We start from the raw sequence: 25,185 nt of genomic DNA on the forward strand, positions 1-25,185 counted from the left end.
TACAGAAACGGAGTGTGTGCATTGCCATGAACCAGATATTTATGTCGCTTTCAATCAACGAGTACATTATAAACAAAAAAAACCAAACCCGCCCGCCCGCTGTGCAATTAAAACGCAAACCCACACACACACACACTCTCTGCCAATCTATCCCCCAGCACCTAGCTAATCCAAGCTCCAAGCGCCCCTAACCAGCTTCCTTAGCGTAGGCTCCTCATCCTCCTCGCTATCGTCGAAATCATACTCCTCGTCGCCAGGTGCGGTCCTTGAACGCCAGGGGCGCCACTTACTCGCCACACCGCCGTTTTCATTCTCGCTGTCGTCGTAGTCATCCTCGTCCTCGTCGCTGCCTTCGTCGTCGTTGTGCCCGCCGCCGTACTCATCCTCCTCGTCTTCGCCGCCCGCGGGCTCGTCCGGGTAGTCGTTGGTGTGGAAGTCCTCCGCTGTAGGTGGGGGGTTAGCTGCGTGTAAGGATTGTGGGGTGGTGTGGACGATGCATGGATGGGCTTACCATTAGAGTCCTCGTCGTCGGACCCGTACACGTCGCTCAGATTATCCTCCTCCTCGGCGCCCTCGTACCACCACGCCTCATCCTCGCTCTCGGCGAACACGATGACTCCATAGTCCTCGGTGGTCTCCATAGCCACTGTGCCCGCAGGTACCTCCTCACGGATATACACGTCGTAGACGAACCCGTCCTCGTCCTCGTCGTCATCGGTCATATTGACGTCTTTATCTTTATTCTCCGCCCACGTCCCGCCGCCAACACCGCCGCCGACCCGATCCTTGACTGCGGGAGTAGTCGTAGGCGGAAGATTCCGGATCCCCTCGTTGGTGGAAGGGTCGAGGTACTCGAGGATCAGCTTCTCCATCTCCCGGCTGAGCGCGTCCCCATCCGCCAGTTGCTCAACGACTACAGCCTTCTCCCGCTCCTCGCGGAAAAGTTCCTTCTCTTTCGGATGCGTTCGCGGGCGCTTGCGCTCCTTCTGCACCTTTTCCCCCTCCCTCTCCCCCTCCACTTTCTTTTCCCCCTCCCCCTCCCCCCCCACCATCCCCCCACCCGCACCCTCTTCATCCCTCAGTTGAACAAAAACCGCCCCCCTCGACCCGGCCCCCGCCCCAAGAGCACCGTAGGGATGTGCCCTCCCCCTCTTCCTAGTAAGCTGATACCTGCGCACGGGCGCAATCTTCCGTCTCTTATCAGCACTAACCTCTGGGAGCCCGCCCTCCTCGCCCACCTCTGTTCCCGCGCGTTTCCTGCCCGGTTTGCCCGCATCGTCTACCGCTTTGCCCGTGTCGTCGAGTACCGCCGGAATTTGCGAGGAGGTGAAGGGGGAGGGGGAGGAGGAAGGTTGGAACGGCAATGTATGCGCCAGCCGGAAGATATATGATGGTCCTGCGGTGCCGGTGGAGGTGGAGGTGGCGCTGGTGGGAGTGCCGGGCGTGGAGAGCTTGGGACGCTTGGACGACGAGGTGCTGGGGAGCGAGAGTGTTGGGTTGACGTACAACGCGGTTACCGGGGTGTCTTCGCGCGCACGCTTGATGCGGATTGTTGACGGGGGTATTGGGGCGACGGGGGCGGTGGGTAAGGCGCCGGGCGGACCGACGGGGCCGGGTTGTGGGATTGGACTTGTGGTGGACATTGCTTGCTTGTGTTGTTGGTTTGGTTTCGTTTGGTCAAGGTGAATTTGAATGGAGGGGTTGAATGAAGGTAGGAGAAATGAGGTGGGATGGATCCAGGGATGGTGGAGCAAGCGAGTGGGCATTGGGCTAGCCTTTTATTGCATCATACAATCAGTTGTGCAATGTAAGTTTACCCGGCACCATGGGTTACTGTTCGTTCCCCCTCATCACCACGACTCACTCAATTCTAAGCATACCCACCTCTCTCTCTCTTATCGCGTCCAGATATCCCATCACCCCCCTTTGTAAAATCTCACGGCCACCTCCCTCCTCCCTCCGTATCCAGTCGAATCTGATCGAATGAAAAAAAAATCAAAAACAAGATCACAACAAAATCAAAATCACACGAACTACTATAACTGAAGTAACTCCCACGCAGATGCAGCAACATAGGTACACAAAGCAGGGACACCCCCACCCAGCCACAAAACAAACAAAAATAAATCTCATTGGAAAGACCGAGTGAGAAAGAAGAAAATCAAGCGGCAACAGTAACAAGCTGCTGTGGCCGGTTCAGCGGCGTAACGCTCATGAGTGCCGTCGCCAGATCGTTGGGTAGGATCGGCTTGGCGATGTGCATTCGCATTCCGGCGTCGTGACATTTCTCGCGGTCGCTGGCGGTGGCGTTGGCCGTCAGTGCGATTATGGTGGGCCGTTCGTGGTCAGCGTAGCGTCGGCCGAGCTCTATGGACGTCTCAATGCCATCTGCGCGCGGCATTTGGATGTCCATCAGGATGACCTACAGTTATCAGTCAGGAATAGTTACACTCGTGGTTGGACAGAGAGAGGGTGGACTGACATCAAACATCTCATCCTTCGCTGCAGCAGCCTCGCACAGCTCAAGCACCTCGATCCCATCCTTGGCATGCTGCGCGGAATACCCCATCCTCTTCAGATGCTGCAATGCAACCCTCGTATTCAACGGATTATCCTCGGCGAGGAGAATATTAAGTGGGTGTCTAGTCGACAACGTCTTCAGCAGCTCCAGCTCCGGCTTCTTGGTATTCATCTCTAGCTTCTTCGCCTGTGGGTTCAGCGCGTCATGGACAGCTGAGACGTAGCGCTTCCGCGGTGCGGGGCGCACGAATGATACCGAGCACTGGTTGTCGAGGACGTGCGCAGGAATCGTGGCACCGAAGCGAGACATGAGGATGACTTTGATGTTGGGATCGAAGGTGTGGAACTTCTCAAAGATGTTGTAGGTATTGTCGACCGACAGGTCCACCAGTGCCACATCGAAGAATCCCTTCCCATTGCTGTGCAGTGCTTCCAGTGTTGATTCATAGGTGCTGGTCCTGGTGACCTTCAACCCCTCAACCTCCAGTTCATCTGCCAGGATATGCGACGAGATCTTGTGCGCATCGGCAACGATCGCCTTCCGTCCCTCGAGCCTCGGATCCGTATGCCAGACCTTCTGCATGACTTCGGCGACGATTGCGAAGTGGAAAGTGGTGCCTTTACCCTCTTCGCTCTCGAACCAAATATCGCCGCCCATCATCAGCGCCAGTTTCTTCGAGATGGCAAGTCCAAGACCGGTTCCACCATACGTCCTTCTCGTCGAGGTATCAACCTGCGAAAATGCCCTGAAAAGTCTGCTGAACGCACTCTCTGGGATACCAATACCCGTGTCCTTGACCGAGACACTGATCCTCCACCGACTGTCGTTAGGCAGCTGCTGCGCTTGAGAAGTGACGACGATGTATCCGGCCTGGGTGAACTTGACCGCGTTACCGATGAGATTGATGATGCACTGCCGGAAGCGGGTGATGTCGCCGACAATAAACTCAATGTTGGAGCATTTATTCCGGTACGCCAGTTCCAGATCCTTCGTGGCCGCCGGTTCCGCAACCAGCAGCAAAGCTCCTTCGACGCAGTCTCGCAGCGAGAATGGGGACTTCTGCAGGTCGATCGCTCCATACTCGATCTTGGAGATATCCAGAATACCATCGATGATTTGCAGGGTGAGAACCGCCGAGTTTCGAATCGTCTCGACGTACTCCTTCTGCTGGTCCGTAAGGGCAGTATCCATCAGGAAGATCGAGCACGACAGCAAGGCGTTGAACGGAGTTCTAATCTCATGAGACATCTACACCACCCAATCAGCACATCTCACTACTACCCACTCAGAAAGAAACTCACATTCGCCAAGAAAGTCGACTTCTCCTCCGTCGCCTCCTCAGCCGCCTTCTTCGCAAGTTCCATCTGGCGGTACAGCCTAGCCTTATCGATCGTCACGGCCGCCTGGGTGCAGAGCAGATTCAGCAGCTCCTGCCGCTGGCGAGTAAACGCCGACCCGAGCACTTTATTTTCCAGGTACAGCACGCCCATGGTCTTGAGCTGATTCTGGATTGGCATGGCGAGCACACTCTTCGGGTTCTTGCCACGGAAGTAGATATCCCTCCCGTACGTCAGCTCGAACTTCGAGTCGTCGCCGCTGCGCAGGATCTGCTTTCCCAGGCTGGCAACGATGTTGATGACCGAAATCGGGACCAGATCCGGGCGACTATGTAGTGGTTCGTGCTCGAGAATACTCACCTCGTCGAGTAATCCAACCGTCTCGACGAAGAGCTGCCCATCCTCCTGCAAGATCTGCCCATCCTCTTGCAAGATCAAAACGCCATAATCCGCACCGGCCGTCTGCAGCACACTCTTCATGAGGCTCACAATAACCTCCTCGAGATGGATGCCCTCGGAGATGACCAAACTCGCTTTCAACACCGTCCGGAAGTCCAGTTCCGACCCCAGGGACGAATCATTATTCCGTATCGAGGAGCAGTGCGACGCCGCCTCATCATCGTGCTGATCCGACGCCGAGAAGATATCTCTCATACCACCAGTCCCGCCACCAGACGACAACGGGCCCTGCGGTAAGTACGGCTCGAATCCATAATCCTTCGCCTCGACAGTGATCCTCGAAACCCTCGGACTCTGCTTCGGCGACTGCGCAACGAGCGTATCCCGGATAGTGTTTTCGCTCGGATTCCTAAAAATCGCCGGCCTCGATTCCCTGAGGTTCGTGAACTCTTCCGAGAACTGCTTCCTCAGCTCATTGGCCTTATGCGTGGCGCCCCAGGCGTTGTAGCAGCGATACGACTCCTGGAGGTACGGCGCGGCACGCCTCTTCGAGATGTCATGCAACCAGCTACCGCAGCGCTCATTGATCAGAGCTGCGTCGTGGACGAACTCGCTCTTGTTCGCAAGGGAAATCGCACGATCGTAGCAATCCAGGATCTGCAACTGCTGCGTGCAATCGGATATCCGCATCACCTCGGCCTCCAAGAGCACACTCTTATGCAGCCACGTAGCCTTCGCCCGGATACCCCATTCCTTGATGCAGACGATATTCTGGTCCAAGATCTCCCGCTGCTCTTCCGACAGTTCATCGTGTAAACTCAAAAACGCAACGGAAGAGTAGAACGCCGTAAGACCAACGTAAAACGTTCCCGTCATGGAGACAGACAGCGGCTGGCAGTACTGAACCGCCAATGTAGCGGTAAGATCCCAGTGTCCGTAGATCGCAGCAATGATCAAGCGGAACATGTGGTACATGTAGATGTGGCTAAGACTCTCAGATCCCGTGAGTCTCGCCAGATCCTTCGCGTTCCCGAGAGCTTCACCCTCAAAGCACAACGGATCCGGATTCCCGGTGCCCTTGAGGTTGAGCAAAAACTGGAGTGGCAGATTCAGCCACCACATTCCCGTCTCCTGTTTGAACCGTCGGATGTTGGGCCTCGCGGCTGACATCTTAGAATGAACCGTATTTAGGTTCTCCCCACTCAGCATTCCGAACGAAGTCAGTTCCACCATGGCAAACGTAGTGTAATCGACGTTGAACACCTGTAAACCCGTCTGTACCGCCTGCTTGAGGCATCGTATAACATCGCTCATGGGCTGGTGGAATACGCCAATGTGGCCAGCATAAACCTGATAGATCGCGGGAGACAGCGGGTGGCGCGTACGACTGTGCTCGATGAGTTTTATAGCGAGTTGTCCGTAGGCGTGACTGCGAGCAAGATTATCCTGCGTGGCCTCAGATCCCAGAATGACACCAGTCATCAGCACGGGGTACGCTCCAGCCAGGGATATACCGTATTCTAACGTGATGGCCACACTGGTGAAGCAGACCGCAGGAAGAAGCGAAGGACGACTCATGTTGATCGGCAGTAGCAGCGTCGAAATGATCTCCTGAAGCAGGAGCAGATTCTCGTCCTTCATCTCGTGCATCTTCGCAATATTTCTAATCTGCTTGACATCTAGGAGGATCCGTGGTCTCATCATCTGCGCGTGCTTCCTCGCCTCCTCATCGTCCAGCGGAACCTCCCGGGAGAGAATACTAAGTCCAGTCAATCCTGCTTCGATAGCCTCATTGAGTTTGCCCTGAATAAGTAGACAGTTCATCTTGTTGATGAGGCACCGGACCTTGTCCTTACTCTGGCTGCATGTCGGTAGGATATCCTCGGCCAGTTTTATGGACTCGGCGTATTTGACGTCAGCAAAGTATGCCTCCATGAGGGAAATGTTAATCTCGGTGCCAAGTTCATCCAGGGTGCGGTTATCCGGGCGGGGCTTCAGCGTCAGAAGGTTATTCTGACCAAACGACACCGTATTGTTGAAACCAAACGACAGCCGCTTCACGGGATTATGCCGGCAAGCGTCGTCCTCCATCTCCGCATCGCCGAGAACTCGCTTGGCAATCTGAAAGTAGCTGAGCGCGGTAGCAAACGCTGGGGTCAGTAGCGCCCTTTTCCCGGCTTTCAGATTAAGCTCCATAAGCACTCTCCGTTCCGAGGGTCCCAAGGGTGTCAGGTAGTGGTTGAGCTGATTGACAACCTCGAAAACCGTGCTACTATCCAGATCCTCCTCCGTCGCTCTCTCCAGCATTCGCATGCCCACCATGCGATGAAGCCCAGCTTGCTCTCCGGGGGGGATGAGGCTGTAAGCTGCCTGACGAACCCGGTCATGCAGGAACTTGTACGTCGCATCCTCCTCATCCGGATTCGGGATTCCAGCTAATTCGTTATGCCTCCGCCCATTCTCGTCCGGGTCCGGATATGCTCCGCCACCGTCCAGCTTCCCGGGCCTCGCTCCTTCCAGGGCCAGGTGAATCTTGTAGTTTCCTCCCGTCGGGAGGATCAGACCAGCATCCAGAGCACCCCAGAGGTCGTTTGCCGTCTCCTCAATTCGTTTGCCCGCGGCTGTAGCCAGCGTGCGCAGAGATATCCGTTCGGTTCCGATGCAAGACGCCAGCATCATCGCTGTCCGTGTGTCATCGCTGAGCTTAAGCATCTGTTTGACCAGCAAATCCACCACGGTCGGCGGCAGGTCGTCTGGTTCCTGAAGATTCGTCAGCAGTGCCGCACACCTTGACCGCCGAAACCCGAAACCTACAAGGGTCGTGAGATCGAATCTCCACTCGTTCTCACGGAAATCAAACACGATATGGCCTCCTCGGTGCAAACTCTTCAATAACTGAACAACAAAGAATGGATTTCCCTGGGTCTTTGCGTACACCAATTCCACCAGAGTCTGCATTTCCGAGTCCTCCCTTACGCGCTTCGAACACGGATCCCGGAATAGCGTGTCCCCAATGATGCGGCGCACCGACTCCTGGCTCAGCGGTTCGAGTCGAAGATCAACCACCTTCACCGAAATCTCACGAATGTACTGCAGCATTCCCAGTAGCGGATGGTCCTCCGTCACTTCCGAATCCCTAAACGCCGCCAATATGAAGATACCTAGAACCGGGACACACACACCATGGTTAGCGTTATCGCGTATACCCGCCAGATAGAAAGTGGTAGGCATGATTATAGATGAACAAGAGGAACGGCTTGCCAACCCCGATCCCATGGGCCATTACTCTGTCTCATGCCGTTACGAGGAGGCCCATCCGCCGAATTGGGTTCGCCTGTCGGAGTATCCACAGATGACCCATCCCACTCGCGCATCTTTCTGTTTGCCTCCTCGGCGATGTTAGCGATCAGCATGAACTCGCTTTGCGAACACCATTGCAAATCGTCCAAGAACATGACCACGCCCTTGCGGCCAACTGTAGCACACACACACCAGGTCGTCAGTAGGCCGCAACCAGCACCAGATGACCCGAGAATCCCTAGCTTACATATGGCGAGCAGCCTCCCAAAAGCATCCCGAAACCGACTCTCCCGCTCGACAGGCCCGAGGCTCGCCAACGGCTCCACCTTGAAATCCGGCCCAAGAAGCAACTTAAGCTCGGGGATCACGTCGATGAGTACCGCCGCGTCGCCATCGAACGCTCTGATCGTTTCTGTCCGCCATCGTGCAAGGCTCTGTGGTGGCTCCGACAACACCTGGCGTATCAAGTCCTGCAGTGTCTGAATTAAGGTGAACAAGCTGATTCCTTTCTGGTCCGGTTCAAACTTCGACGTTGTGAAGAATCTGCCCCAAAGACAATTACTCAGTCCCATATCACGGCCGGCCAAGCGGGGAAAGCACCAGCCACAACGAACCCTTTATTCTCCACCACCGGCCGCTGAATCTCATTCACCAATCTGCTCTTTCCGACACCGGAACCACCCTGCACCGTCACCAAAACGCATCCGCCATGTCTCACACAATCTTTGTACGCCGAGTGGAGTTCCGCAACTGCCTCTTCCCGCCCGTATAGCTTCTCCGTAATCACGAACTGCGACGTCGTATCCAGCTGACCGATATTGACCCCTTTCAGTGACTTGCCCTCAGAGAGCAACTGACAAATAAGATCGAGATCCGCCTTGAGGCCCGACGCTGTCTGATATCTGTCTTCGGCGTTCTTCTGTAGGAGCTTCATCACAACGTCAGAGATAGCTGTCGGGATCGAAGCATTGACTTCGGATGGGGGTCTTGGAAGTTGGGCGATGTGCATGTGTATTAATTCTTTTTTTAGAAAACGGATCTATCATCAGCCTTATCTTTGAGGTGGGGGGGCCTTTGCCTTTTGGGGGAAAATCAAGAACGTCAAGACGGGGGCCAGGGATCGTTGATGACGTACCTAACGGTTCAGCAGACCGAAACGGCTGCGGCACCCCAAAAGTTAGCAGGCATAAATAAAAATAAACATGTGACTAGGGGTCTACCAAGAATCCTACGACAAGTTCGTAGAGCGCAACACCAAGGGAATAAAAGTCCGCCCGATAGTCTACTGATCTGTTCATCCTTCCGGTACACTCCGGAGCAATGTACTGCAGCGGCGCAGGATTCTCGCCCCTCAACATCGCACCGTTGGCACTCCTACCCAACTCTTGACGCTCCAGCCTCGACGCCAGATGCCATCCTCCCAGTTTCCCCTGGATACCAGTACTGTTCGATGCTCGCGCCACCATGACGGAGAAGGTGTTGATGTTGTTGTGAGTGACCCCAGCTCTGTGCGCACAATCCAGCACTCCGACGACCGACGAAAACGCGGTTAGGATCTTGATCAGGTCAGACTGCGTGCGAGGCTTTGGGGCCGGCGGTGCCGGCGTTGCGGGGCCTCCTCCGGGAGAAAGAGCTGGTGATGTACCCAGAATATGCGGTTTGCCATCTCGGTCCGGCAGGAAAGCTTCCCTTACGGTCATATTGGTGGGTTCGTCCGAGTATATCAGTGTGAGCCCGCCGTCCTGCAGGTAGTCCCACGCGTAAGGCCGCACCACATTCGGCATGCTGGCTAACTTCGCGGCCGAGAAGGTACTGGTAGTGGAGCCGTTACTAGTGGCGGATCCGGTACTGTACTGTTCCGACGTGGGCGTGTTGGCAAAGGCCACCTTGGAACCCGGGGTTGGGGTCTCCGAGAGCATCTTCCATTCCAACCGGAGGCGCGCCAGCGTGTCCAGGTGGTTGACGGTGCACAGTTTGAGCATGACCGCTTTCCCGGTGGTAGAGGACTTTGCGCGATATACATGGATGCGATTGAGCGAATACACGGGCGTTAGATCGGTGTATCCGGTCACCTCTGGAATCTTGATTTCGAGTGGTTGCATCGGGGTGGTGGCATCTATTGCCGTCGGTTTCTCGGCCAAGGGCACCGAGCTCGTGCTATCCATTCGCCGTAACTCGGGTGACGGTTGCGATGGGACTTCCGATTGTTCTTCCCCGAAAACCTGGATACTCCCCACCTCAGCACCAGGCGGGGCAGTGTCCTCAGTGGGACCTTCCGGCGGTGGAGGGACCGCCGCGGCGGTGCCGGCAGACACTATCATTCCATACGGCGTTGCCCCTCCCGACCCCGCATTCCCGGCCACGCTCAGTAGTTGACCCACGAGGGATGTTGCTGCGTTCACCGACCCGCTCACGAGAACGGGTATCGGAGTAGCGTTGGAGGAGGCCGGCGATGATGCGGACGAGAACTGATGACCACTCAGGATGCGACTAGTTCTTGGCGATGGTATGGGCGGGGAGGAGACCTGTGGTGGCGGATAAGGCTGTTGTTGTTGCTGTTGCTGTTGCGACTGTGGTTGCGAGGGGGCGCTGGAACCGACCGATGAAACGGGCCCGGCGGACATCTGTCCTCGGCGACCTGAAGGATGGGGGGGCGGTGGCGGTGTATCAGCAGTACGCCGCCGTTTGTGACGATGCTCCGAATGCGTGGTTGCGAAGGGTGTCCCTTGAAAGAGACAAGGGAGTATGGATGTGGGTGGGGGTTGTGGGAGTTGAGGAGGAGGGGGAGGGGACAAGAGCGAGAGTGATTGTGAAGTGGGAGGGGGGGTGTTCTGGCGCCGTCTTCGTCGTCTTCGGTTCGGAGAAGGCTGAAGTTGATGGTCCTGGGCACTATCTTTGCATCGTTCCGTGGGCTCTGGGGTGCTGCTACTGCTACTGCTACTGCTACTGCTAGCACTGGTGCTTCCTCTTCTGCCGGGCCTCTCTAGATCTGGTTGCGGGGGTGAAGACTGAATGGTGGGCGGGTTGGGGGGTTTAGGGTGGGGGGGGGTATGGTATCGAGCACGGTGGGTGTGCTTGCTAGGGGTGGGAACTGGGCGATAGTGCGGGCACGGGGAGGGAGCAGTCGAGTGGAAGGCGGATAGCCGGGGGCAGCCGCTTCGGGACCTACACGGGGAGGGAGGTGTTGGGTGGTGGTGGTGGTGGTAGGAATGCAAGTGAAGTATTCGGTGACAAGATATTTCGATAGAGAGAGATAGCGGGCAGGGTAGAGAGAGAGTAGAGTAGATAGATCGAAGAGTCAAGCCACTTGTTTTGCTTCTTGGATCGTTAGGGGTGTGGTGTCTCGGAGCTCGCTCTCATTCCCGCTTCTCGATATCACAACAATCCCAGTCAGTAGCACGTGACGGTGGAGCTAGAGTATCTCCGTCTAGTCTGCGGTAGTTCGAGACTCTTCTTCTTCTTCGTCTTTTTCTTCTTCTTCTGTTGGATATACAAACTCCCACCCGGCTTCTTTTCTGTTGTAGGGGATGGAGCAGTGGTAACAAGTGGGCAGACAGACAGTCCAGTCCGCACGGGTAGAAGAAGCAGTGCTACGTACTCGTCCGTGAGAGAGTTCCCAAGAATAGAACGAACGTGGACGGGAATATGTGTGCGCAAGGGGGTTGTTGTGTATGTGTGTGTCCCCTGTTCCTTTTTTCCTTCCTCCAGTCGAAGACTCGTATGTAGGCCCTGCAGCGGAAGAAAAACTTTTGGTGGATGTGATGATGTGATGATGCGATGATATGTGTGTGGCAGGATGAAACGATAATTAGGATTTTGTGGGGATTGTGGGGACAGAAGTTATTGTCTTTTTGGGTTTTCTTTCTTTTCGGAGGCGAAGTGAAGTGGACCGCGTGGTGATGGATACTTTGGGTAGGCAGTGTGGGTGTATACCTCCTTCGAGTAGGATTGGGATGCGCGGCCGCGCGGAGTGTGAAGACTGGCAAGACTGGGGGGAGGGAGGCGGGGGGCGGAGAGAGGGACAGAACAGACAAACAAAGCGGAGCGGATTGATGTGCCGAAGCAGGGTAAGAGGAAGGCCGTGTGTTCGAGGTTACGGGTTGCAGAAGGCGGGCGGGAAGGGAAGCCTCAAACCGCCGACAGACAAGGGATATGCGGAGAGGGGGAGGGGCGGGGATGGCAACAGCGATATGCGGTGAAAGAATGCGAGGGGAACAAGCCACGGTTATGATGCCGGTGCCTGATGATGATGGCGGTGGTGGTATGTAGTGGTGGTGGTGGTAATGGTGGTGGTGGTAATGGTGGTGGTGGTAATGGTGGTGGTAGAGGGGATTGCGGTTGCCAATCGTCGTGTGCTACCTATGCGTGTTGGTAAAGCGTCTTACGTGCGAATTAGAGTAGGAGGTGTGGAGTTGGTTTGTTACCGCATGTAGCTCGTCGTAGAGGAGAGCTGGCTATCGCGGTCTGAACGGGAGTGGTTAGAGTAGTTAGAGGGGAGCATTCGGTCCAGCTAGAGTCTAGCTGCAGCAGGCGGTAAAGGCTTGCCTCTCCGTCCGTGCGCTCGTGGTCCCCCCAAGTTCGCAACCCTCCTTTGGCGGGGACGGAAGAGTGGTCCGCAACCATGATTGGATCGTAAAACACACATTCCCCGTGAGAGTGGAAACGGGCAGGTTTGCACTTTGCAGTCATCCACTCCCGCGCTTAAACAATGCGATGGAATATATATCGGATGCGTGTCGCGTTGGAGCTGGCGGTCGGCAGGTCCCGACGATAGTTTCCGAGCAGGTGATTACTGCTTGACGATTCACACCGCACCGAACTCTAATGTTGTGGCCTACCGATATGTAGAGGCATCTCCTCTCTACCAGGTAAGTACTCCCCGGTACGATGCCGTACCCAGAGCATCCGACAACCCCCGAGCACGTGATGGGTCTACCATGTATCCCGTCCAATCGACGGTACGAAACCCTCAGTTCTCTGCCGTCGGCATCTGCATCGACCTTCTCTCTCTCTCCCTCTCAGCCCGTCCGCCCTAGCAGTTCCCGAAGCAGAATCGTGCCTCCGGATACCGGACCACACTCCCATCCCACCCATCGCATTCATCCCCTCCCATCCCCGCGTTGACGTCATCCCCCCCTCCCCTCCTTCGCACTGCTCACTGCTCACTTTTTTCTTTCGTCGGAAAAAAAAAAGCAAACGCACACACGCACCGCACACGCACCGAAAAAATGCCCGTGCCTTTCTCTCGTCCACCTCTCCCGTCCACCTCCCCCCCCGTCCCCATCTCCCCCTCCCCAATCCCCGTGCATGCATGCGTGCGTGCAATGTGCATACCGTAGAGTACCTCCCATGTGCATAAGTACCTACATTCCACACAGTACTCAAGTCGAAACCAGCCTGCAGAATACTTCTTCAGAGTCCAAGAGCGATGCACGCCTGTAGGCTGTCCGTGTCGGCCGCGGTCAGTTCCTCGGCATCCCGAACCCCCCGCCGGACCCAAGCCGGACCCAAGCCTCGGGGAGCAACCGGATCGGATCGATAGACACCCACCTGGGTACCTATCATATCTACACATCCATCGTGCATGGATCGGTTGGGGCTCCGTTAGTTTGTGCTCCGTTGGCTGTCGTTGGATGGCGTTGGTTGACTGGCGTTGGTTGGCGTTGGCGTTGCGGCTTACCCGCTTTACCGCTTGTGGTAGGCTATCGCAGTTGCAGGGGGGGGGGACGGGGACGGGGGGCGGCCGCGTAGAGTTCTGACATGTTCAAATTGGAATGCGTGTTTCAGCTTTGCGACTCCCGACGAGCGAGTGCTTGGCTAAGCAGGTGCATGGGGTGTCACTCGGCGGCCGAGTGTGCGGGAGCCGGGAGGTAAAATCCGCTCTGCGGAAGCGGCGATGGTGGGGAGCACCGCAGCGGAAAGGTGCTCCACCACGGGTTCCGAACTTCCGACGCCGCGTACGTTTTGTCCATCCCGCTCGTTCGTTGAACTTTGAAACCGGGAGTCGACTGTCGACGCCACGCCAGCCTTACGGTTGTTGTAACTACTCGTAGACTACCGTGGTGAGTACGGCCGTGGACAAGTCACTGGGCCACGGAATCCCGCAGCAGCGGGTCGCTAGGCCTTGCCTACCGTAGATGGCGTTGCCAAGTGGATCGAATGAGCGAGATCGAATGAGCGACAGCCAGCGGCGGTTCGGGGACTTTATCGGCTTTCAGACTGGTAGGTACTGCTCAAATTGCCCGTTTGCTCGCTCCCGCGGGCATGGTAGATCGGATCGCTATCCGGTGGATCGGTACTGGCACCTATCGCTGTGGGTTCCCGTACCGTGTGTAGAGGGCCTGCAATTGGAAGTTGGATCCAGCTCCCATATCTATATAGAAACGAACGGTATCGGGGCGTATCGGTAGATCATCTCTCGTCTTTCGTCTACGGTAGGTATGCTGAGCACTCGCATGGCACCGTACCTACAGGTACCGTACAAGTACCGGTACTCTACACATGACTCGGCCACAAACCTCCGCCCGCAAGCTACGTCCCGGCCGTACTGTATCGTACTGTATCCACGTCCACACTTCACACTTCACACTTACTTCCTCGAGCGGTCACCGGTGCGGTGTGAACTCTGCAGCGAGAAACCACGTGGCCAAACGGCCAGATTGCCGCTGGATTGCCGCTCAAGCGACGCCCAAGTGACGTAATCCTCCTCCTGCAGAGTCCAGAGTCCACGGGTCAAGACCCAACTGGGCAATGGACATCAGCATGGCTAGCTAGCTATTTCCCCGCCTGACACCTGTCAAGACTCAACGGCTGTCAACGGCTGTCAATGGCCGTTTCACCGGTCTGGTACGGCGGCACCTGGCGGCTGCGATCTGCATGCTGCGTCTTCCCGTTGCGCCCTGAAAAGCCGCCTAGGTAGGTAGAGGGTTGGATTTTGACTGTTGGTGGAAGTCGGATTCGCAGTAATGCTGCGGATGCTGGCCTGTGGGTGGCACCGCGATAGAAGCTGGCGATAACCGTGATGTTGTGCCGTGATCTCAAAACTTGGGACCCGCCGGTTCTACCATAAGGCAATCCATCCACCGATCCTACCCCTCCCCTCCGCTGTCTCGACTCTCGACATACGGCCCCACCACCGATCCATACCCCCGTAGCTCGGCGTAGATCCGTACATCTAGACCCTGAGAGTGCCCATGCTGTTGATCACGGTGACAGGGCATAAAATCAAGAAATCACAAGTTCGCACTCGAACGGAGCGTCGATCGTCAATCACCGATGAGCAGAGCCCCTGCACATCCGACCTCCACTATCATCTCTTCTCCTCCAACCTGCCAGATTCCGGGCATGTACGATGAATGTAAGAAGCAAAAAAAGGTAAAATTGAATCCGAAAACGCAAAGTAAAACCAGTTGAACCTAACAGGGTTATCCAGCGTAGTACACACACAAACAAACGCCGACCACGCGACCCGACCGACACCACCCGACCAACACCACCTACATCTACCGGAAACGCAGACGGGAGAAAAGCAGAAAAGATGAAATAAAAAAGTCGTCTTGTTGACACGGGGGAAGGAAAAAGAAAATAAAGCATATCCTATAGCCCCCGTTCCATACAGAGACTCATACATGTTTCCGCGCTACACTACGCTCATCCTGAGTCTCTTTCTGCTGGTCCTGGGGGTCTTGGTGGCGGTGATTGGACCATCGCCGTCGTCCGCAGGACCGCCGGCTGTAGCCTTCGCGCTCTTGGAATGGTGGTCCTTATCCTTCTCCCGGCCCTTCTCCTTCTGGTCAAGGACAATCGACAGAATGTCGAAAGCGAAGTGGGGGAACTCAAGAATCATAGCCTTGAATTCCGCTTCGGCCTCGTGGCGGAGAACGTGACCTGTCGAAAGTTAGATTGATGTGGCTGTGGTAGGTGCGTTAAACTTACTGCGGTGGGCCCAGAAGCTGGCAATGGGCTGGCGGATCGTCTCGTCGTCTTTGCTGGTGTTCTCGTAGACAAACTTAGCATAGCGTAGTTCGCCCTTGGCGGTGGAGTTTATGCGGTGGATCTTCGAGTGAGCGAGGTGCTTGAGTTCCGGAAGCTGTAGCTTCTCGGCGAGGGTGTACACCTTGGCGTGTCTGAGAAGGTTGTCGCCGGCCTCATCGACTTGGGAGTCGTCGGTGTGTTCGAGAACCTGGTCTTCTGCCTTGCCCGAGGCTCCTGGCAGCAAACGGGGTGTGTACTCGCCAACGTACAGGTATTCGAGGAAGGAACCGACAGCTCCTAGGTCCTCGTCGGGGAGCTTCACGATGCGTTCGTCGTGAGGCGTAGAATTGCTGTAACTAGAGCAGGCTTCGGCAAACCACTGTGACTTCTGGAGGAGCGCAAGGTGTGCGGAGAGTATGGTTTCGCGTGGCGACTGTCCAACCATGATATGGATCACGGGCGACTTGAGGTAGCTATTCATGTCAGCCATGTTTGGGGTTTTGGGGATTGGCGGCTGTGTGGAATCTGCGGTGTCCATATAGAATCGAAGTTGAGGGGTGGTGGGTCGTGACTCGTCGGTTTTGAAGGTAGTGGTAGCGAAGGTAGTGGTAGAGGTAGTCGTGGTGTGGGTTGTGAAGTCAACCAACAAAGCCGGAGCACATGTTTTACACGACACTAGCTCTACCGACGCCAGCTCTACCGACGCCAGCTCTACCGACGCCAGCTCTACCGACGCCGCGACCACCCACAACACATCCAGAACTGAATTGCAGCGAAAGAAAAGGCAACTAACTCACTCAATGTACGTCATTCTCTTCTCCACCTCCATCGGCTCAACCCATCTATCCTGTTCCTCCGCAGCGGTGGCTTCCTGGGTCGGGGGTTGAGTCGAGTCGGCATTCTCGGCGTCGTTGCCCTCAGCAGCAGCAAGACCCTGATCCAACTCTTGTGCAATCGATTCGACCATATCGAGGCCGTCCATACCGTCGACCGGAGTCTCCTCAGCCTCGAATGCGGGATGCTCGGTGACGTTGTCCATTGTGCCGCGCGTGTGTTTTAGGTGAATATGAGATACGCGTACGGGTCACGAATCAATTCGGGAACTGGAGGAACGGAAGCGAGAGAGGGCGTCTCGGAGTGGGTGTGGTAACGAACGAGGGTGGTGATGGGTCAGGCTGGGTATTGTGGTGGGGGAGGTGCGATGATGTTGATCAGCGGACTACCTTGTTGGGTTGATGGTTTCGTGTTTGACGTTTAGGTCAACCGAGACGCACCTTAACTTAGACCACATCAGTAGTGCAATAACAAGGGCGTCCCCACAACAACCATGCAGCCACACAAGAAACAACAACGTTACAACACAACAGTACAGTCCTAAAGGTAAATGAACAAAATACACAAATTTTTGCGATCCATATGCGCATTTTCTGCGTAGTCGGAATATTTCGCAACCGGATCACAATTTCAGATCCTTCCGAACAGCCTCCCTTCACTACAGTCAGCATCCATCGCGGGCAGGGTGCATGGGGTAAACATACCTGCAAATCGGGTGATAGAAGTTATCATTCTTCTTGAACGTCGCCACTGCCAGCTCCCGATCACAGTCATTGAGCAATCTAAACAGTGGCCTGACAAACTTCATCCTGCCCCACTGTCCCAACGCCTCCGCCGTGCGAGCGTACAGCTTCTCATCCTTCGCCTTGAGCGCAACAGTCAAGAATCTGCTCAAGATCTCAGCATTCTCCGAGTCTAGGAACTTGTAAGCATCCTTCATCTTCTCGACCACCGCCGGCGTGAGTGGTTTCTCGAAGTCTGTGATCGCCTCCAGAAAGACTACTAGCTGTCCGGAGCCCCAGTCTGCAATATCAGATGGCTTGGGCTCGAATTGAGTAGTCTCTATCGACTTCCAGCAATCTGCGAGGAGGTAGCACACATCCACGAGTGTGGTGTCGAAGTCCGGCTTGGGAGGCAGGCCGGGACCATAGAACTTCTCTTCCCAGTCCACAGTCTTCAGTGCAGCTGCAGCCTCGGCATCGGATGAGAAGTACTCCAGTAGTGTGTCCTTAAAGTCGAATGAAGTTAGCGACTTCTGGTGGAACTTCTTGAAGTACTATATTCATTCTCCTGTCAGTCGGCCATCTGATTCTCTGAAGAGTCCTTTCACCCACGTGCGGAATGAACTTGTCCCACTTCTCCCGTCCAACCAGGCGATCCAAGTAGTACAGGAAGTTGAATCCCTTCTCATACGGAATACTGGAGAACGCATCATCCGGGTCCTTGTCCTTCAGGTCGACGATGAGCTTGGTGAACTCGTGATCGGCACCGAACAGCTCTACACTCTCTCTGAAAGCTTTCCAGCCAATGATAGACGAAAAGTCAAAGTACTGCGGACCGTGGAGGGCAGCCTGTATCCTTCGCTCTGGAGTTCGGAGACCTTAGCGCCAACCAGAAAAAGGAATCGGCAGCTGAGATCACTTACCTATGTAGACGGTCCAACCCTGCGGATGTCAGCACTGTATCAGGAGATCCATAGTCAAAAAGTTCGTCTTACCTCATTGAGCCTGACACACGGGAATGTCAGCATGCAGCCTGTCGACCTAGTGGTAGGAATCTTACCAGAAATGCTCCCAGGATCCGTTCGACACCAGATTCCCACTCCAGCTGTGCGCCAATTCGTGGGCAATGACATCGACATTTGATTTATCGCCGCTAATAATCGTCGGAGTGGCGAAGGTGATGTTCGGATTCTCCATTCCACCGTACGGGAATGATGGCGGCAAGATCAGAACACTGTATGTCGTCCACGGATACGGATACACCAACTTCTCCGCAATCTGGATGAACTTCTCGGTATCGCCCTCAAGTTCAGTCTTGCACTTGAGGAGCTCCTCCGGTCCTGCGTACACCATCGATCGTGGACCAATCGATGCGGACGCGATGTCCCCCGAAGCGACGGCAAAGAGGTATGAAGGGATCGGAATATCCTGTTGGAAAGTGTAGACCAGGGTGCCCGGTGTCCCAGCTTGGAACTTCTTCGAGCCGGTCGAGAGTCCGGAGGCGACTACGGGGAGAGGTGACCGGATCGAGATCGTAAAGGGAGACTTGACGGCCGGAGTATCCTGACATGGGTAGAGCGAACGGGCGTGGATCGCCTGGCATTGTGAGACTGTGTTGACACCCTGGTGTAAGTAGGTACATATGCCTGCGGAGTTTAACTACATCATCTGAGAACAATTGGAGCTGTACACATGTAGGGATGCTTCTTGTTGGAGGTCTGGTCTGGAGTCATCCACTGAAGCGCAGTGCATTTCTCGGTGGTACTGTACGAAATCTGTGGCCATCAGCGATCTGTTGACTAGAGGATTCATCCCATCAGCTGTGCGCACCATGACATCTATCGAGTCTCCAGCCTTTGGCTTGTTCGTCAAGGTTATTCTGAGAGCACTTCCGTATGGTTCCTTTCGGTCGTCGAGTTTCCATGTCGTCTCTTTGCCGTCAATCGCCACACACTTGATGTCAAGGTAGCTAGTGTCCAGCACCACCTCTCCGACGCCGTCCTTCAGCACCTTGAGCTTCAGCGTCGCATCACCGGACACCGACGAAGCTTTGAAGTCCAAAGCTACATCGATCGTGGTGTACTCGGTGACCACGGAATGGTGGTTGGCCAGCGTATTCGGGTCGGTAATGGGAGCCATTGGTGTCGTAATCGTGGAGAAGAAAGAGCGACCGATGTTCCAGCTCTGGAGAGTGCCAATGATGCGGGGATCGTTGCGGGAATTGCGTGGTCGGCGTTGGTTAGTGGAAGCGGCGGCTGCTCGTGTGGCTGTGGTCGTGGCTGGACTAGTGCAGATCGGCCTGGACAATCGTCGAGTGAGCGAGCCCGGGATCGGGACGGAGCGAGATTTGATCACTGGCTGACGGCGAAGGGCAAACGACAACGAATTCATCATGACATGCGAGCGGGATAACGAGTTGTGAGAAGCGACGGGTGCTGCCGAATACCAAGCTCAGGGCTCGTCTGCGTCGGTCCGTCCAGCCAGGCCACCAGCCACGATCCGGAGAAGAGTAACCTAAATTCGGCGCCGTCGCTTACTTGGACCACCTCGTTACCTAACCGTGCCCTGTCTGTCCGTCCAAGACGTCACCCACACAAAACAGACCGCACACACGCACAGTCCACACACACCAGCATTCGCCGGACTTCGCCCGACTTTGGATGATGTAGGACGGTAGGCCAAACGCGGCAACATCGACCCCCTCCCCCCAGCCATGTTGAGCCCTACATCGACTCATCATGGGGAAAACAACAAGCCAAAGAAGAAAGAAAAAAAGTCAAAATCTCCTTGAAAAATACATTTTATATATCTTGGCACTTTGAAAAACCCCGCTTCAATCAACTCGTTCCCCAGTGAACTCGAACTCTCTTCTGTGCCCCACCTCCATCGACCAAACTGGCTCCAACCCAAAACGCGATACTTCACTTCTCGCCCTAATCACACCACTACCCCGACAAAACAAAACTTCATCATGTCCGACACCGAAGAGAAGCCAAAGACAACCCAGGAAGTTGGTATGTTGTTCTACCGTGGATTTTCTGCCGCCGCTCTTCCACGCCAATGGCTGGCTGCTGCTGCTGCGGGGTAGCTGCTGCGGCTGCTGAAGACTGCCCCACCAAATTGAACTGCAGGCTGACATATCCTCCATCGGAAAAGACTACTCCCTCAACAACCCTGACACCCTCACCAAGTACAACAGTGCCGCTGCCATCGCACTGAGGGTTCTCACTGAGGTTACCAAGGCTGCCGTGCCTGGAGCTACCATCCTGAGCTTGTGCCAGAAGGGTGATGAGTTGTTGGAGGCCGAGACCGCAAAGATCTTCAAGGGAAAGAAGATCTCCAAGGGTTCGGACCTTCTCCTCCAACTTCCAATAATATACTTGCGGCTCGAGTGGCGAGTCGCGGTATGGCATGGTAGAGACGGATGAAACTGTGTGTCTAATGTGGCCGTGTGTGGTACGATAGGAATTGCGTTCCCCACCACTGTATCGCCCAACGAGATCCTTACTCCCTACACCCCCATTGCTAGCGACATCGCCGAGGCTGCCGTCGCCGTGAAGGAGGGTGATATCCTCAAGATCCAGTCAGTGCTCATGCGGAACGGATCATTATATTCGACGCACATTTGCTGATGACGCAACAACGCAGGCTTGGTGCTCACATCGACGGTTTCCCCGGAATCGTGTCGGACACTATCGTTGTCGGAACCCCCAATGCTGAGCAGAGCGATCTTCTCGTGGCCACACACCATGCTACTGAAGCTCTGCTCCGATTGATGCTCCCCGCCGAAGTGCACCCCTCCAACACCGAGGAGAAGCCCTACAAGCCCCCCACGTCGCACGCGATCACTCAGACCATCCAGAAGATCGCCGAGGTGTACGGATGCAAGATCGTCGAGTCGACCACATCGTTCCAGATCGAGCGCAACGAGATCGAGGGAAAGAAGAAGCTCGTGTTGTCGCCTGGCGAGAACATGGCCAAGTCCGAGGGCGCACCTGAGGTCGGTGACGTCTGGGGTGTCGAGATGTGGCTGTCGAAGGGCTCCGGAAAGGTCAAGGAGATTGCCGGAAAGCGCGCAACTCTCTTCAAGAAGACCGATACCAAGACTTCGCTCAAGCGCGATTCGGCTAGGAAGACCTACAACGAGATCCAGAAGAAATTCGGCACTTTCCCCTTCGGTCTGAGACAGCTCTCGGATGAGAGGACCGCCAAGATGGGTGTCGTTGAGTGCCAGAGAAGCAACATCCTCCGGCAATACGAGGTTCTGGGAGACAAGGACGGTGCGCTGGTCAGCAGGATCTACGTCACTATTGGTAAGTTTGAGTTGAGATAAGTTGAGCGCATCCGCTGACACTTTCTTCATAGCCATCCTCAAGACCGGAATCACTAAGATCGCGACCCCCCCGCCGATCGACCTGGAGAAAATCACGAGCGAGCACAAGATCGAAGACGAGGAGCTCCTCAAGCTCCTCGCACTCCCTCTTAAGGCCGACAAGAAGAAGAAGAAGAAGGCGGCCAAGAAGGAAACCAGCGAGTAAGCCTGTATGTGCATCAGAGCATCTACCTACGTCGCATTAGCGATAAAATCTTAATAAACATTTGCAGTCTGGTCAGAGATTAGCTAGATGGGCATGAAAATTTGCTTCTTCTAACTACGTCTGTATTTTGAGATTTTGATGGATCATGAGTAGTGTGCTTTGTGTACTCGTAGTTCTCCACCAAACATATGAGCCGACTTCTCGGTGAAGTTTTGCGGTTACTTTTCTCAAGTCCCGAATGATTCACTTCCGCTGCACTGTTGCCTTCTCTTGACCCACATACCGATGGATTGATTGCAACTGTCGGATAAGTCTTTAGGGGAAGACGACCCCGAATTCGAAAGGAGAGGATATCGCTTGGAGCGGAGCTGACGGGGCTACGTGGACTGAACTGAATGGGAGAGATGACTGGGAACTTGGGGGATTGTTGTCAGTGTAGAATCGATAGGTGCCCTGAACTATCGAAATAGCGAGTGACCCCAGGTGAAGTAATCTTCGATCCAGAATGGCCATCACTTACCACTTGACGACGAGGTTTCCATAACCTGTGCCTGTTGTAAAGTAATCTTCCAGGCAACATGTACCTGGAATACGGCCGCCGCACGAATCTTCAAGCCCATGTGGCGGTGGCGGTGGCGGGTGTCGAGGACCCTGCTTCCTTTACCTGGTGCCCAACTGTAATCTTGGCTGCCTAGCTCGAGGTTACACGAACGCGCAAGCTACCGTATCGTACCGTGGATCCGCTCATCTCACGTTCGGACCTCCCATCACCCTCCGGGATTCGAAGAAAGAAACGCACTCCCCACGGACCATCCACGTCACCCAAACTTCAAAGCTGCACCCCCGATCGCGATGGCACCCAACCCCGGAAGCTCATCGAAGCCGCCGATGTTTGTCTCGCAGAAGTCGAGTGCGGCGCCGGCGTCGGTCGACATGGAGCAGGTCGAGCTCCGAGACATGATCGCGGCCGGCCCGCCGCCCGAACTGGCACTCAAGGACGATATCATGAAGCTGGCCATGCACGGCGACGAGTTTGGGCTACGCGCGCTGCTGGACTCCGGCGTCTCGGCGGATTTTAGAGATGCCGACGGGATTACACCGCTACATGTGCGCCACCTTTCATGTGCGAGGGATGCGTCGGTGGATGCGTACTGATGTGGGCACAGTGGGCCGCGATTAATAACCGCTACGCCGCCGTCAGGTTGTTGCTCGACGAGGGCGCGGACCCGAACGCTCACGGCGGGGATAGCGATGCGACGGCGGCGATGTGGGCCGCGCAGCGCGGACACCACTACATTGTACACCTACTCCTCTCGCGCGGTGCCGACACATCGATGGTGGACGATTCCGGCTATAACTTGTTGCACCTAGCCACCTTCGACGGGAATGTGCTGCTGCTGGTACTACTGCTGCATCAGGGAATACCGGTGGACTCGCTGGATCCCCAGGGTCATACAAGTTTGATGTGGGCAGCTTATAAGGGCTATCCGGCGTGTGTGGATATGTTTCTGAGGTGGGGTGCGGATATCCGCGCGGTTGACGAGCAGGGCTTCACAGCGCTACATTGGGCGCTGGTACGGGGGAACTACACGTGCATCGAGAAGCTGCTGGAGTACGGGGTTGACAGGTTTGCACCGAACAACGAGGGGAAGACACCGAGTGTTGTGGCGGGGGAGCTCAAGACCGAGAAGGCGTGGTGGGATGCGCTCGAGGAGTGCGGATTCGACCGCAACGGACACCCACTGCATAAGCCAAATACGCTGTTTGGGATCCACGTGCAGGACCGGGAGGCGGCGCTGAAAAGATTCTTTTTTCTGTGGCCGTTTTTACAGGTGTTTTTATTCGTGCAGTGTTGTGTCTGCTTTGAGTGGTTCATTGCGGTCCCCTCGGCGATCGTGGTGGCGGGTGGGATGCACTGGGTGGCGACGCGCGCACTACAGTGGGCACCGCCAGGACAGAAAGCGATACATAGGACTCCATATCTGGCCGGGATATTCACGGGCACGGCGTTTTGGATTGGAATTCGGTGGATGTGGGCAATATTACCAAGTGTGTCTGTCTTTTTATCCTCGTGGTTAGTCAATACAAGAGCCCTAACAGCGGGGATTTTTTCCAAACAGATACATTCTGGAGCGCACCATTCAGCAATCTCTTCTTCTTTATCTTCTTCGGTGGCTGTCTCTACTTCCATGCCATCTGCATGGCCTATGACCCGGGATTCGTGGCGAAACCATCGGGTCTCAATGAGCAAAAGCAGGTCATAGAAGAACTGCTGGGCCTCTGGAAATACGACGATCAGAACTTTTGCGTCCAGTGCATGCTGCGGATGCCGCTCAGAAGTAAACACTGCAAGCGCTGTAACCGTTGTGTCGCCAAACACGACCAGTGAGCACTCCCGTCACCATCTGTCACTCCGTTGCTAACCCCTACAGTCATTGCCCTTGGGTCTTCAACTGCATAGGCATCGCCAACCACCGCCAATTCTTTCTCTACATCTTCAGTCTGGAAATTGGCATCTTTTTCCTGGTGCGGCTGGTGCTCCTTCACGCGCAGCTCCTCCCACCCCCCGATACCCCGCCAATCTGTGCACTCCTCTCGGAAGTATTCTGCGCACCTCTCTGGCAAGACCCGTTCACCTTCTACATCAGCATCTGGGGCTCGCTACAAGCCACGTGGGTTACCATGCTCCTCTGCGTGCAACTCATCCAGATCGCCAAAGCGCAGACCACCTACGAGAGCATGACCTCATCCAAGCACCACGGGCACCACCACCACGGCAGCCGCGACAAGATCACCACCGCACTCGCTACAGCGATCACGACGGGGTCGACCTCGACGAGCGGCGCCGCACTCGATCCGTCCGCGCGCGGCCCGGACCCCGCCGCATCCATCTCGAGCCGCATGGACGAGGGCTGGTGGCGGAAAACCAAGCAGCTGTTGGGCGTCGATGTGTTCTGGCGGACCGCCGGAGGCGGGCAGCAGACACACAGCGAGAAGAACCCGTTCTCAGCTGGCATCGTCAGGAATTGCAAGGACTTTTGGGGCGGCGCGGCGCCCGCGTGGAGGCCGCCACTCGAGGGCGGGCTAAGCGCCGAGGGAGAGCTCGCGGGGAGAAGGATCAATTACGCGAACATCTATGAGGCGCCGCGCTTGAGAGGTGGCAGGTGGGTTGGTGAGGGTGAGGTGTAGGCGGGAGAAGAGATCGGAGGGGGGGGTTGGCAGCTAGGGGAGGGCGGCGATGTGGAGTGTGCTCTACTATATGATGGTCTAGTGTCCGCTTTTTGCTTTGCTTTTTTGCTTTTGCTTTGAGTGTTTGGCCGATAGAAGTGCAGTTTTTCGTGCGGTTTCGTGTTGCGTGTATTCCAATGCTCTGCTTAATTGCGTGCGTGCGTTGCGTGCGAAGTATGTACCTGATCGAAGGAAGAAGTTGAAAGCTGAGGACGAGGGACGAGGGAGATTTCATGACCGGATCGGGCAGGATGACCCGCTAGCTGAGTACTCTAGATGGCGCCGATCACTGGTGGAGGTGGAGGTGTGCATGTTCGTGTTGCCGAGAACCC

General features: G+C 55.6%; 6 protein-coding genes across 6 annotated transcripts; 2 read left to right on the top strand and 4 right to left on the bottom strand.

Moving 5' to 3' along the window:
- Positions 1 to 165: 165 nt before the first annotated feature.
- BZA05DRAFT_448784 (uncharacterized protein) lies at positions 166 to 1,643 on the bottom strand (the record flags this gene model as incomplete). Its single annotated transcript, XM_051487288.1, has 2 exons — positions 166 to 443; positions 512 to 1,643. 2 exons carry the CDS (start codon positions 1,641 to 1,643, stop codon positions 166 to 168), a joined length of 1,410 nt encoding a protein of 469 aa, XP_051335436.1.
- Positions 1,644 to 2,161: 518 nt separating this feature from the next.
- On the bottom strand, positions 2,162 to 9,257 carry BZA05DRAFT_343911 (uncharacterized protein; the record flags this gene model as incomplete). The annotated part of the gene is made up of 12 exons (XM_051481102.1): positions 2,162 to 2,422; positions 2,483 to 3,769; positions 3,823 to 4,507; positions 4,706 to 6,207; positions 6,319 to 7,017; positions 7,072 to 7,513; positions 7,675 to 7,732; positions 7,805 to 7,877; positions 7,926 to 8,100; positions 8,172 to 8,577; positions 8,693 to 8,717; positions 8,778 to 9,257. The coding sequence occupies 12 exons, from the start codon at positions 9,255 to 9,257 to the stop codon at positions 2,162 to 2,164; spliced, it is 6,093 nt and encodes a 2,030-aa protein (XP_051335437.1).
- A 5,939-nt stretch (positions 9,258 to 15,196) lies between these two features.
- On the bottom strand, positions 15,197 to 16,012 carry BZA05DRAFT_343883 (uncharacterized protein; the record flags this gene model as incomplete). Its single annotated transcript, XM_051481100.1, has 2 exons — positions 15,197 to 15,444; positions 15,493 to 16,012. The coding sequence occupies 2 exons, from the start codon at positions 16,010 to 16,012 to the stop codon at positions 15,197 to 15,199; spliced, it is 768 nt and encodes a 255-aa protein (XP_051335438.1).
- A 975-nt stretch (positions 16,013 to 16,987) lies between these two features.
- BZA05DRAFT_448787 (peptidase family M1-domain-containing protein) lies at positions 16,988 to 19,226 on the bottom strand (the record flags this gene model as incomplete). Its single annotated transcript, XM_051487289.1, has 8 exons — positions 16,988 to 17,018; positions 17,070 to 17,641; positions 17,700 to 17,950; positions 18,011 to 18,029; positions 18,083 to 18,092; positions 18,148 to 18,697; positions 18,778 to 18,862; positions 18,918 to 19,226. 8 exons carry the CDS (start codon positions 19,224 to 19,226, stop codon positions 16,988 to 16,990), a joined length of 1,827 nt encoding a protein of 608 aa, XP_051335439.1.
- A 436-nt stretch (positions 19,227 to 19,662) lies between these two features.
- Positions 19,663 to 21,846, top strand: BZA05DRAFT_410923 (peptidase M24, structural domain-containing protein). Its single transcript, XM_051484948.1, has 5 exons — positions 19,663 to 20,101; positions 20,244 to 20,432; positions 20,553 to 20,670; positions 20,736 to 21,400; positions 21,453 to 21,846. Exons 1-5 carry the CDS (start codon positions 20,059 to 20,061, stop codon positions 21,623 to 21,625), a joined length of 1,188 nt encoding a protein of 395 aa, XP_051335440.1. The 5' UTR covers positions 19,663 to 20,058; the 3' UTR covers positions 21,626 to 21,846.
- A 522-nt stretch (positions 21,847 to 22,368) lies between these two features.
- On the top strand, positions 22,369 to 24,832 carry BZA05DRAFT_410926 (putative palmitoyltransferase). Its single transcript, XM_051484949.1, has 4 exons — positions 22,369 to 22,732; positions 22,792 to 23,674; positions 23,746 to 24,010; positions 24,058 to 24,832. The coding sequence occupies exons 1-4, from the start codon at positions 22,478 to 22,480 to the stop codon at positions 24,812 to 24,814; spliced, it is 2,160 nt and encodes a 719-aa protein (XP_051335441.1). The 5' UTR covers positions 22,369 to 22,477; the 3' UTR covers positions 24,815 to 24,832.
- Positions 24,833 to 25,185: the final 353 nt, after the last annotated feature.

Source organism: Tricharina praecox, assembly GCF_024521635.1.
Source record: "Tricharina praecox strain CBS 144465 chromosome Unknown BZA05scaffold_34, whole genome shotgun sequence".
NCBI lineage: Eukaryota > Fungi > Ascomycota > Pezizomycetes > Pezizales > Pyronemataceae > Tricharina > Tricharina praecox.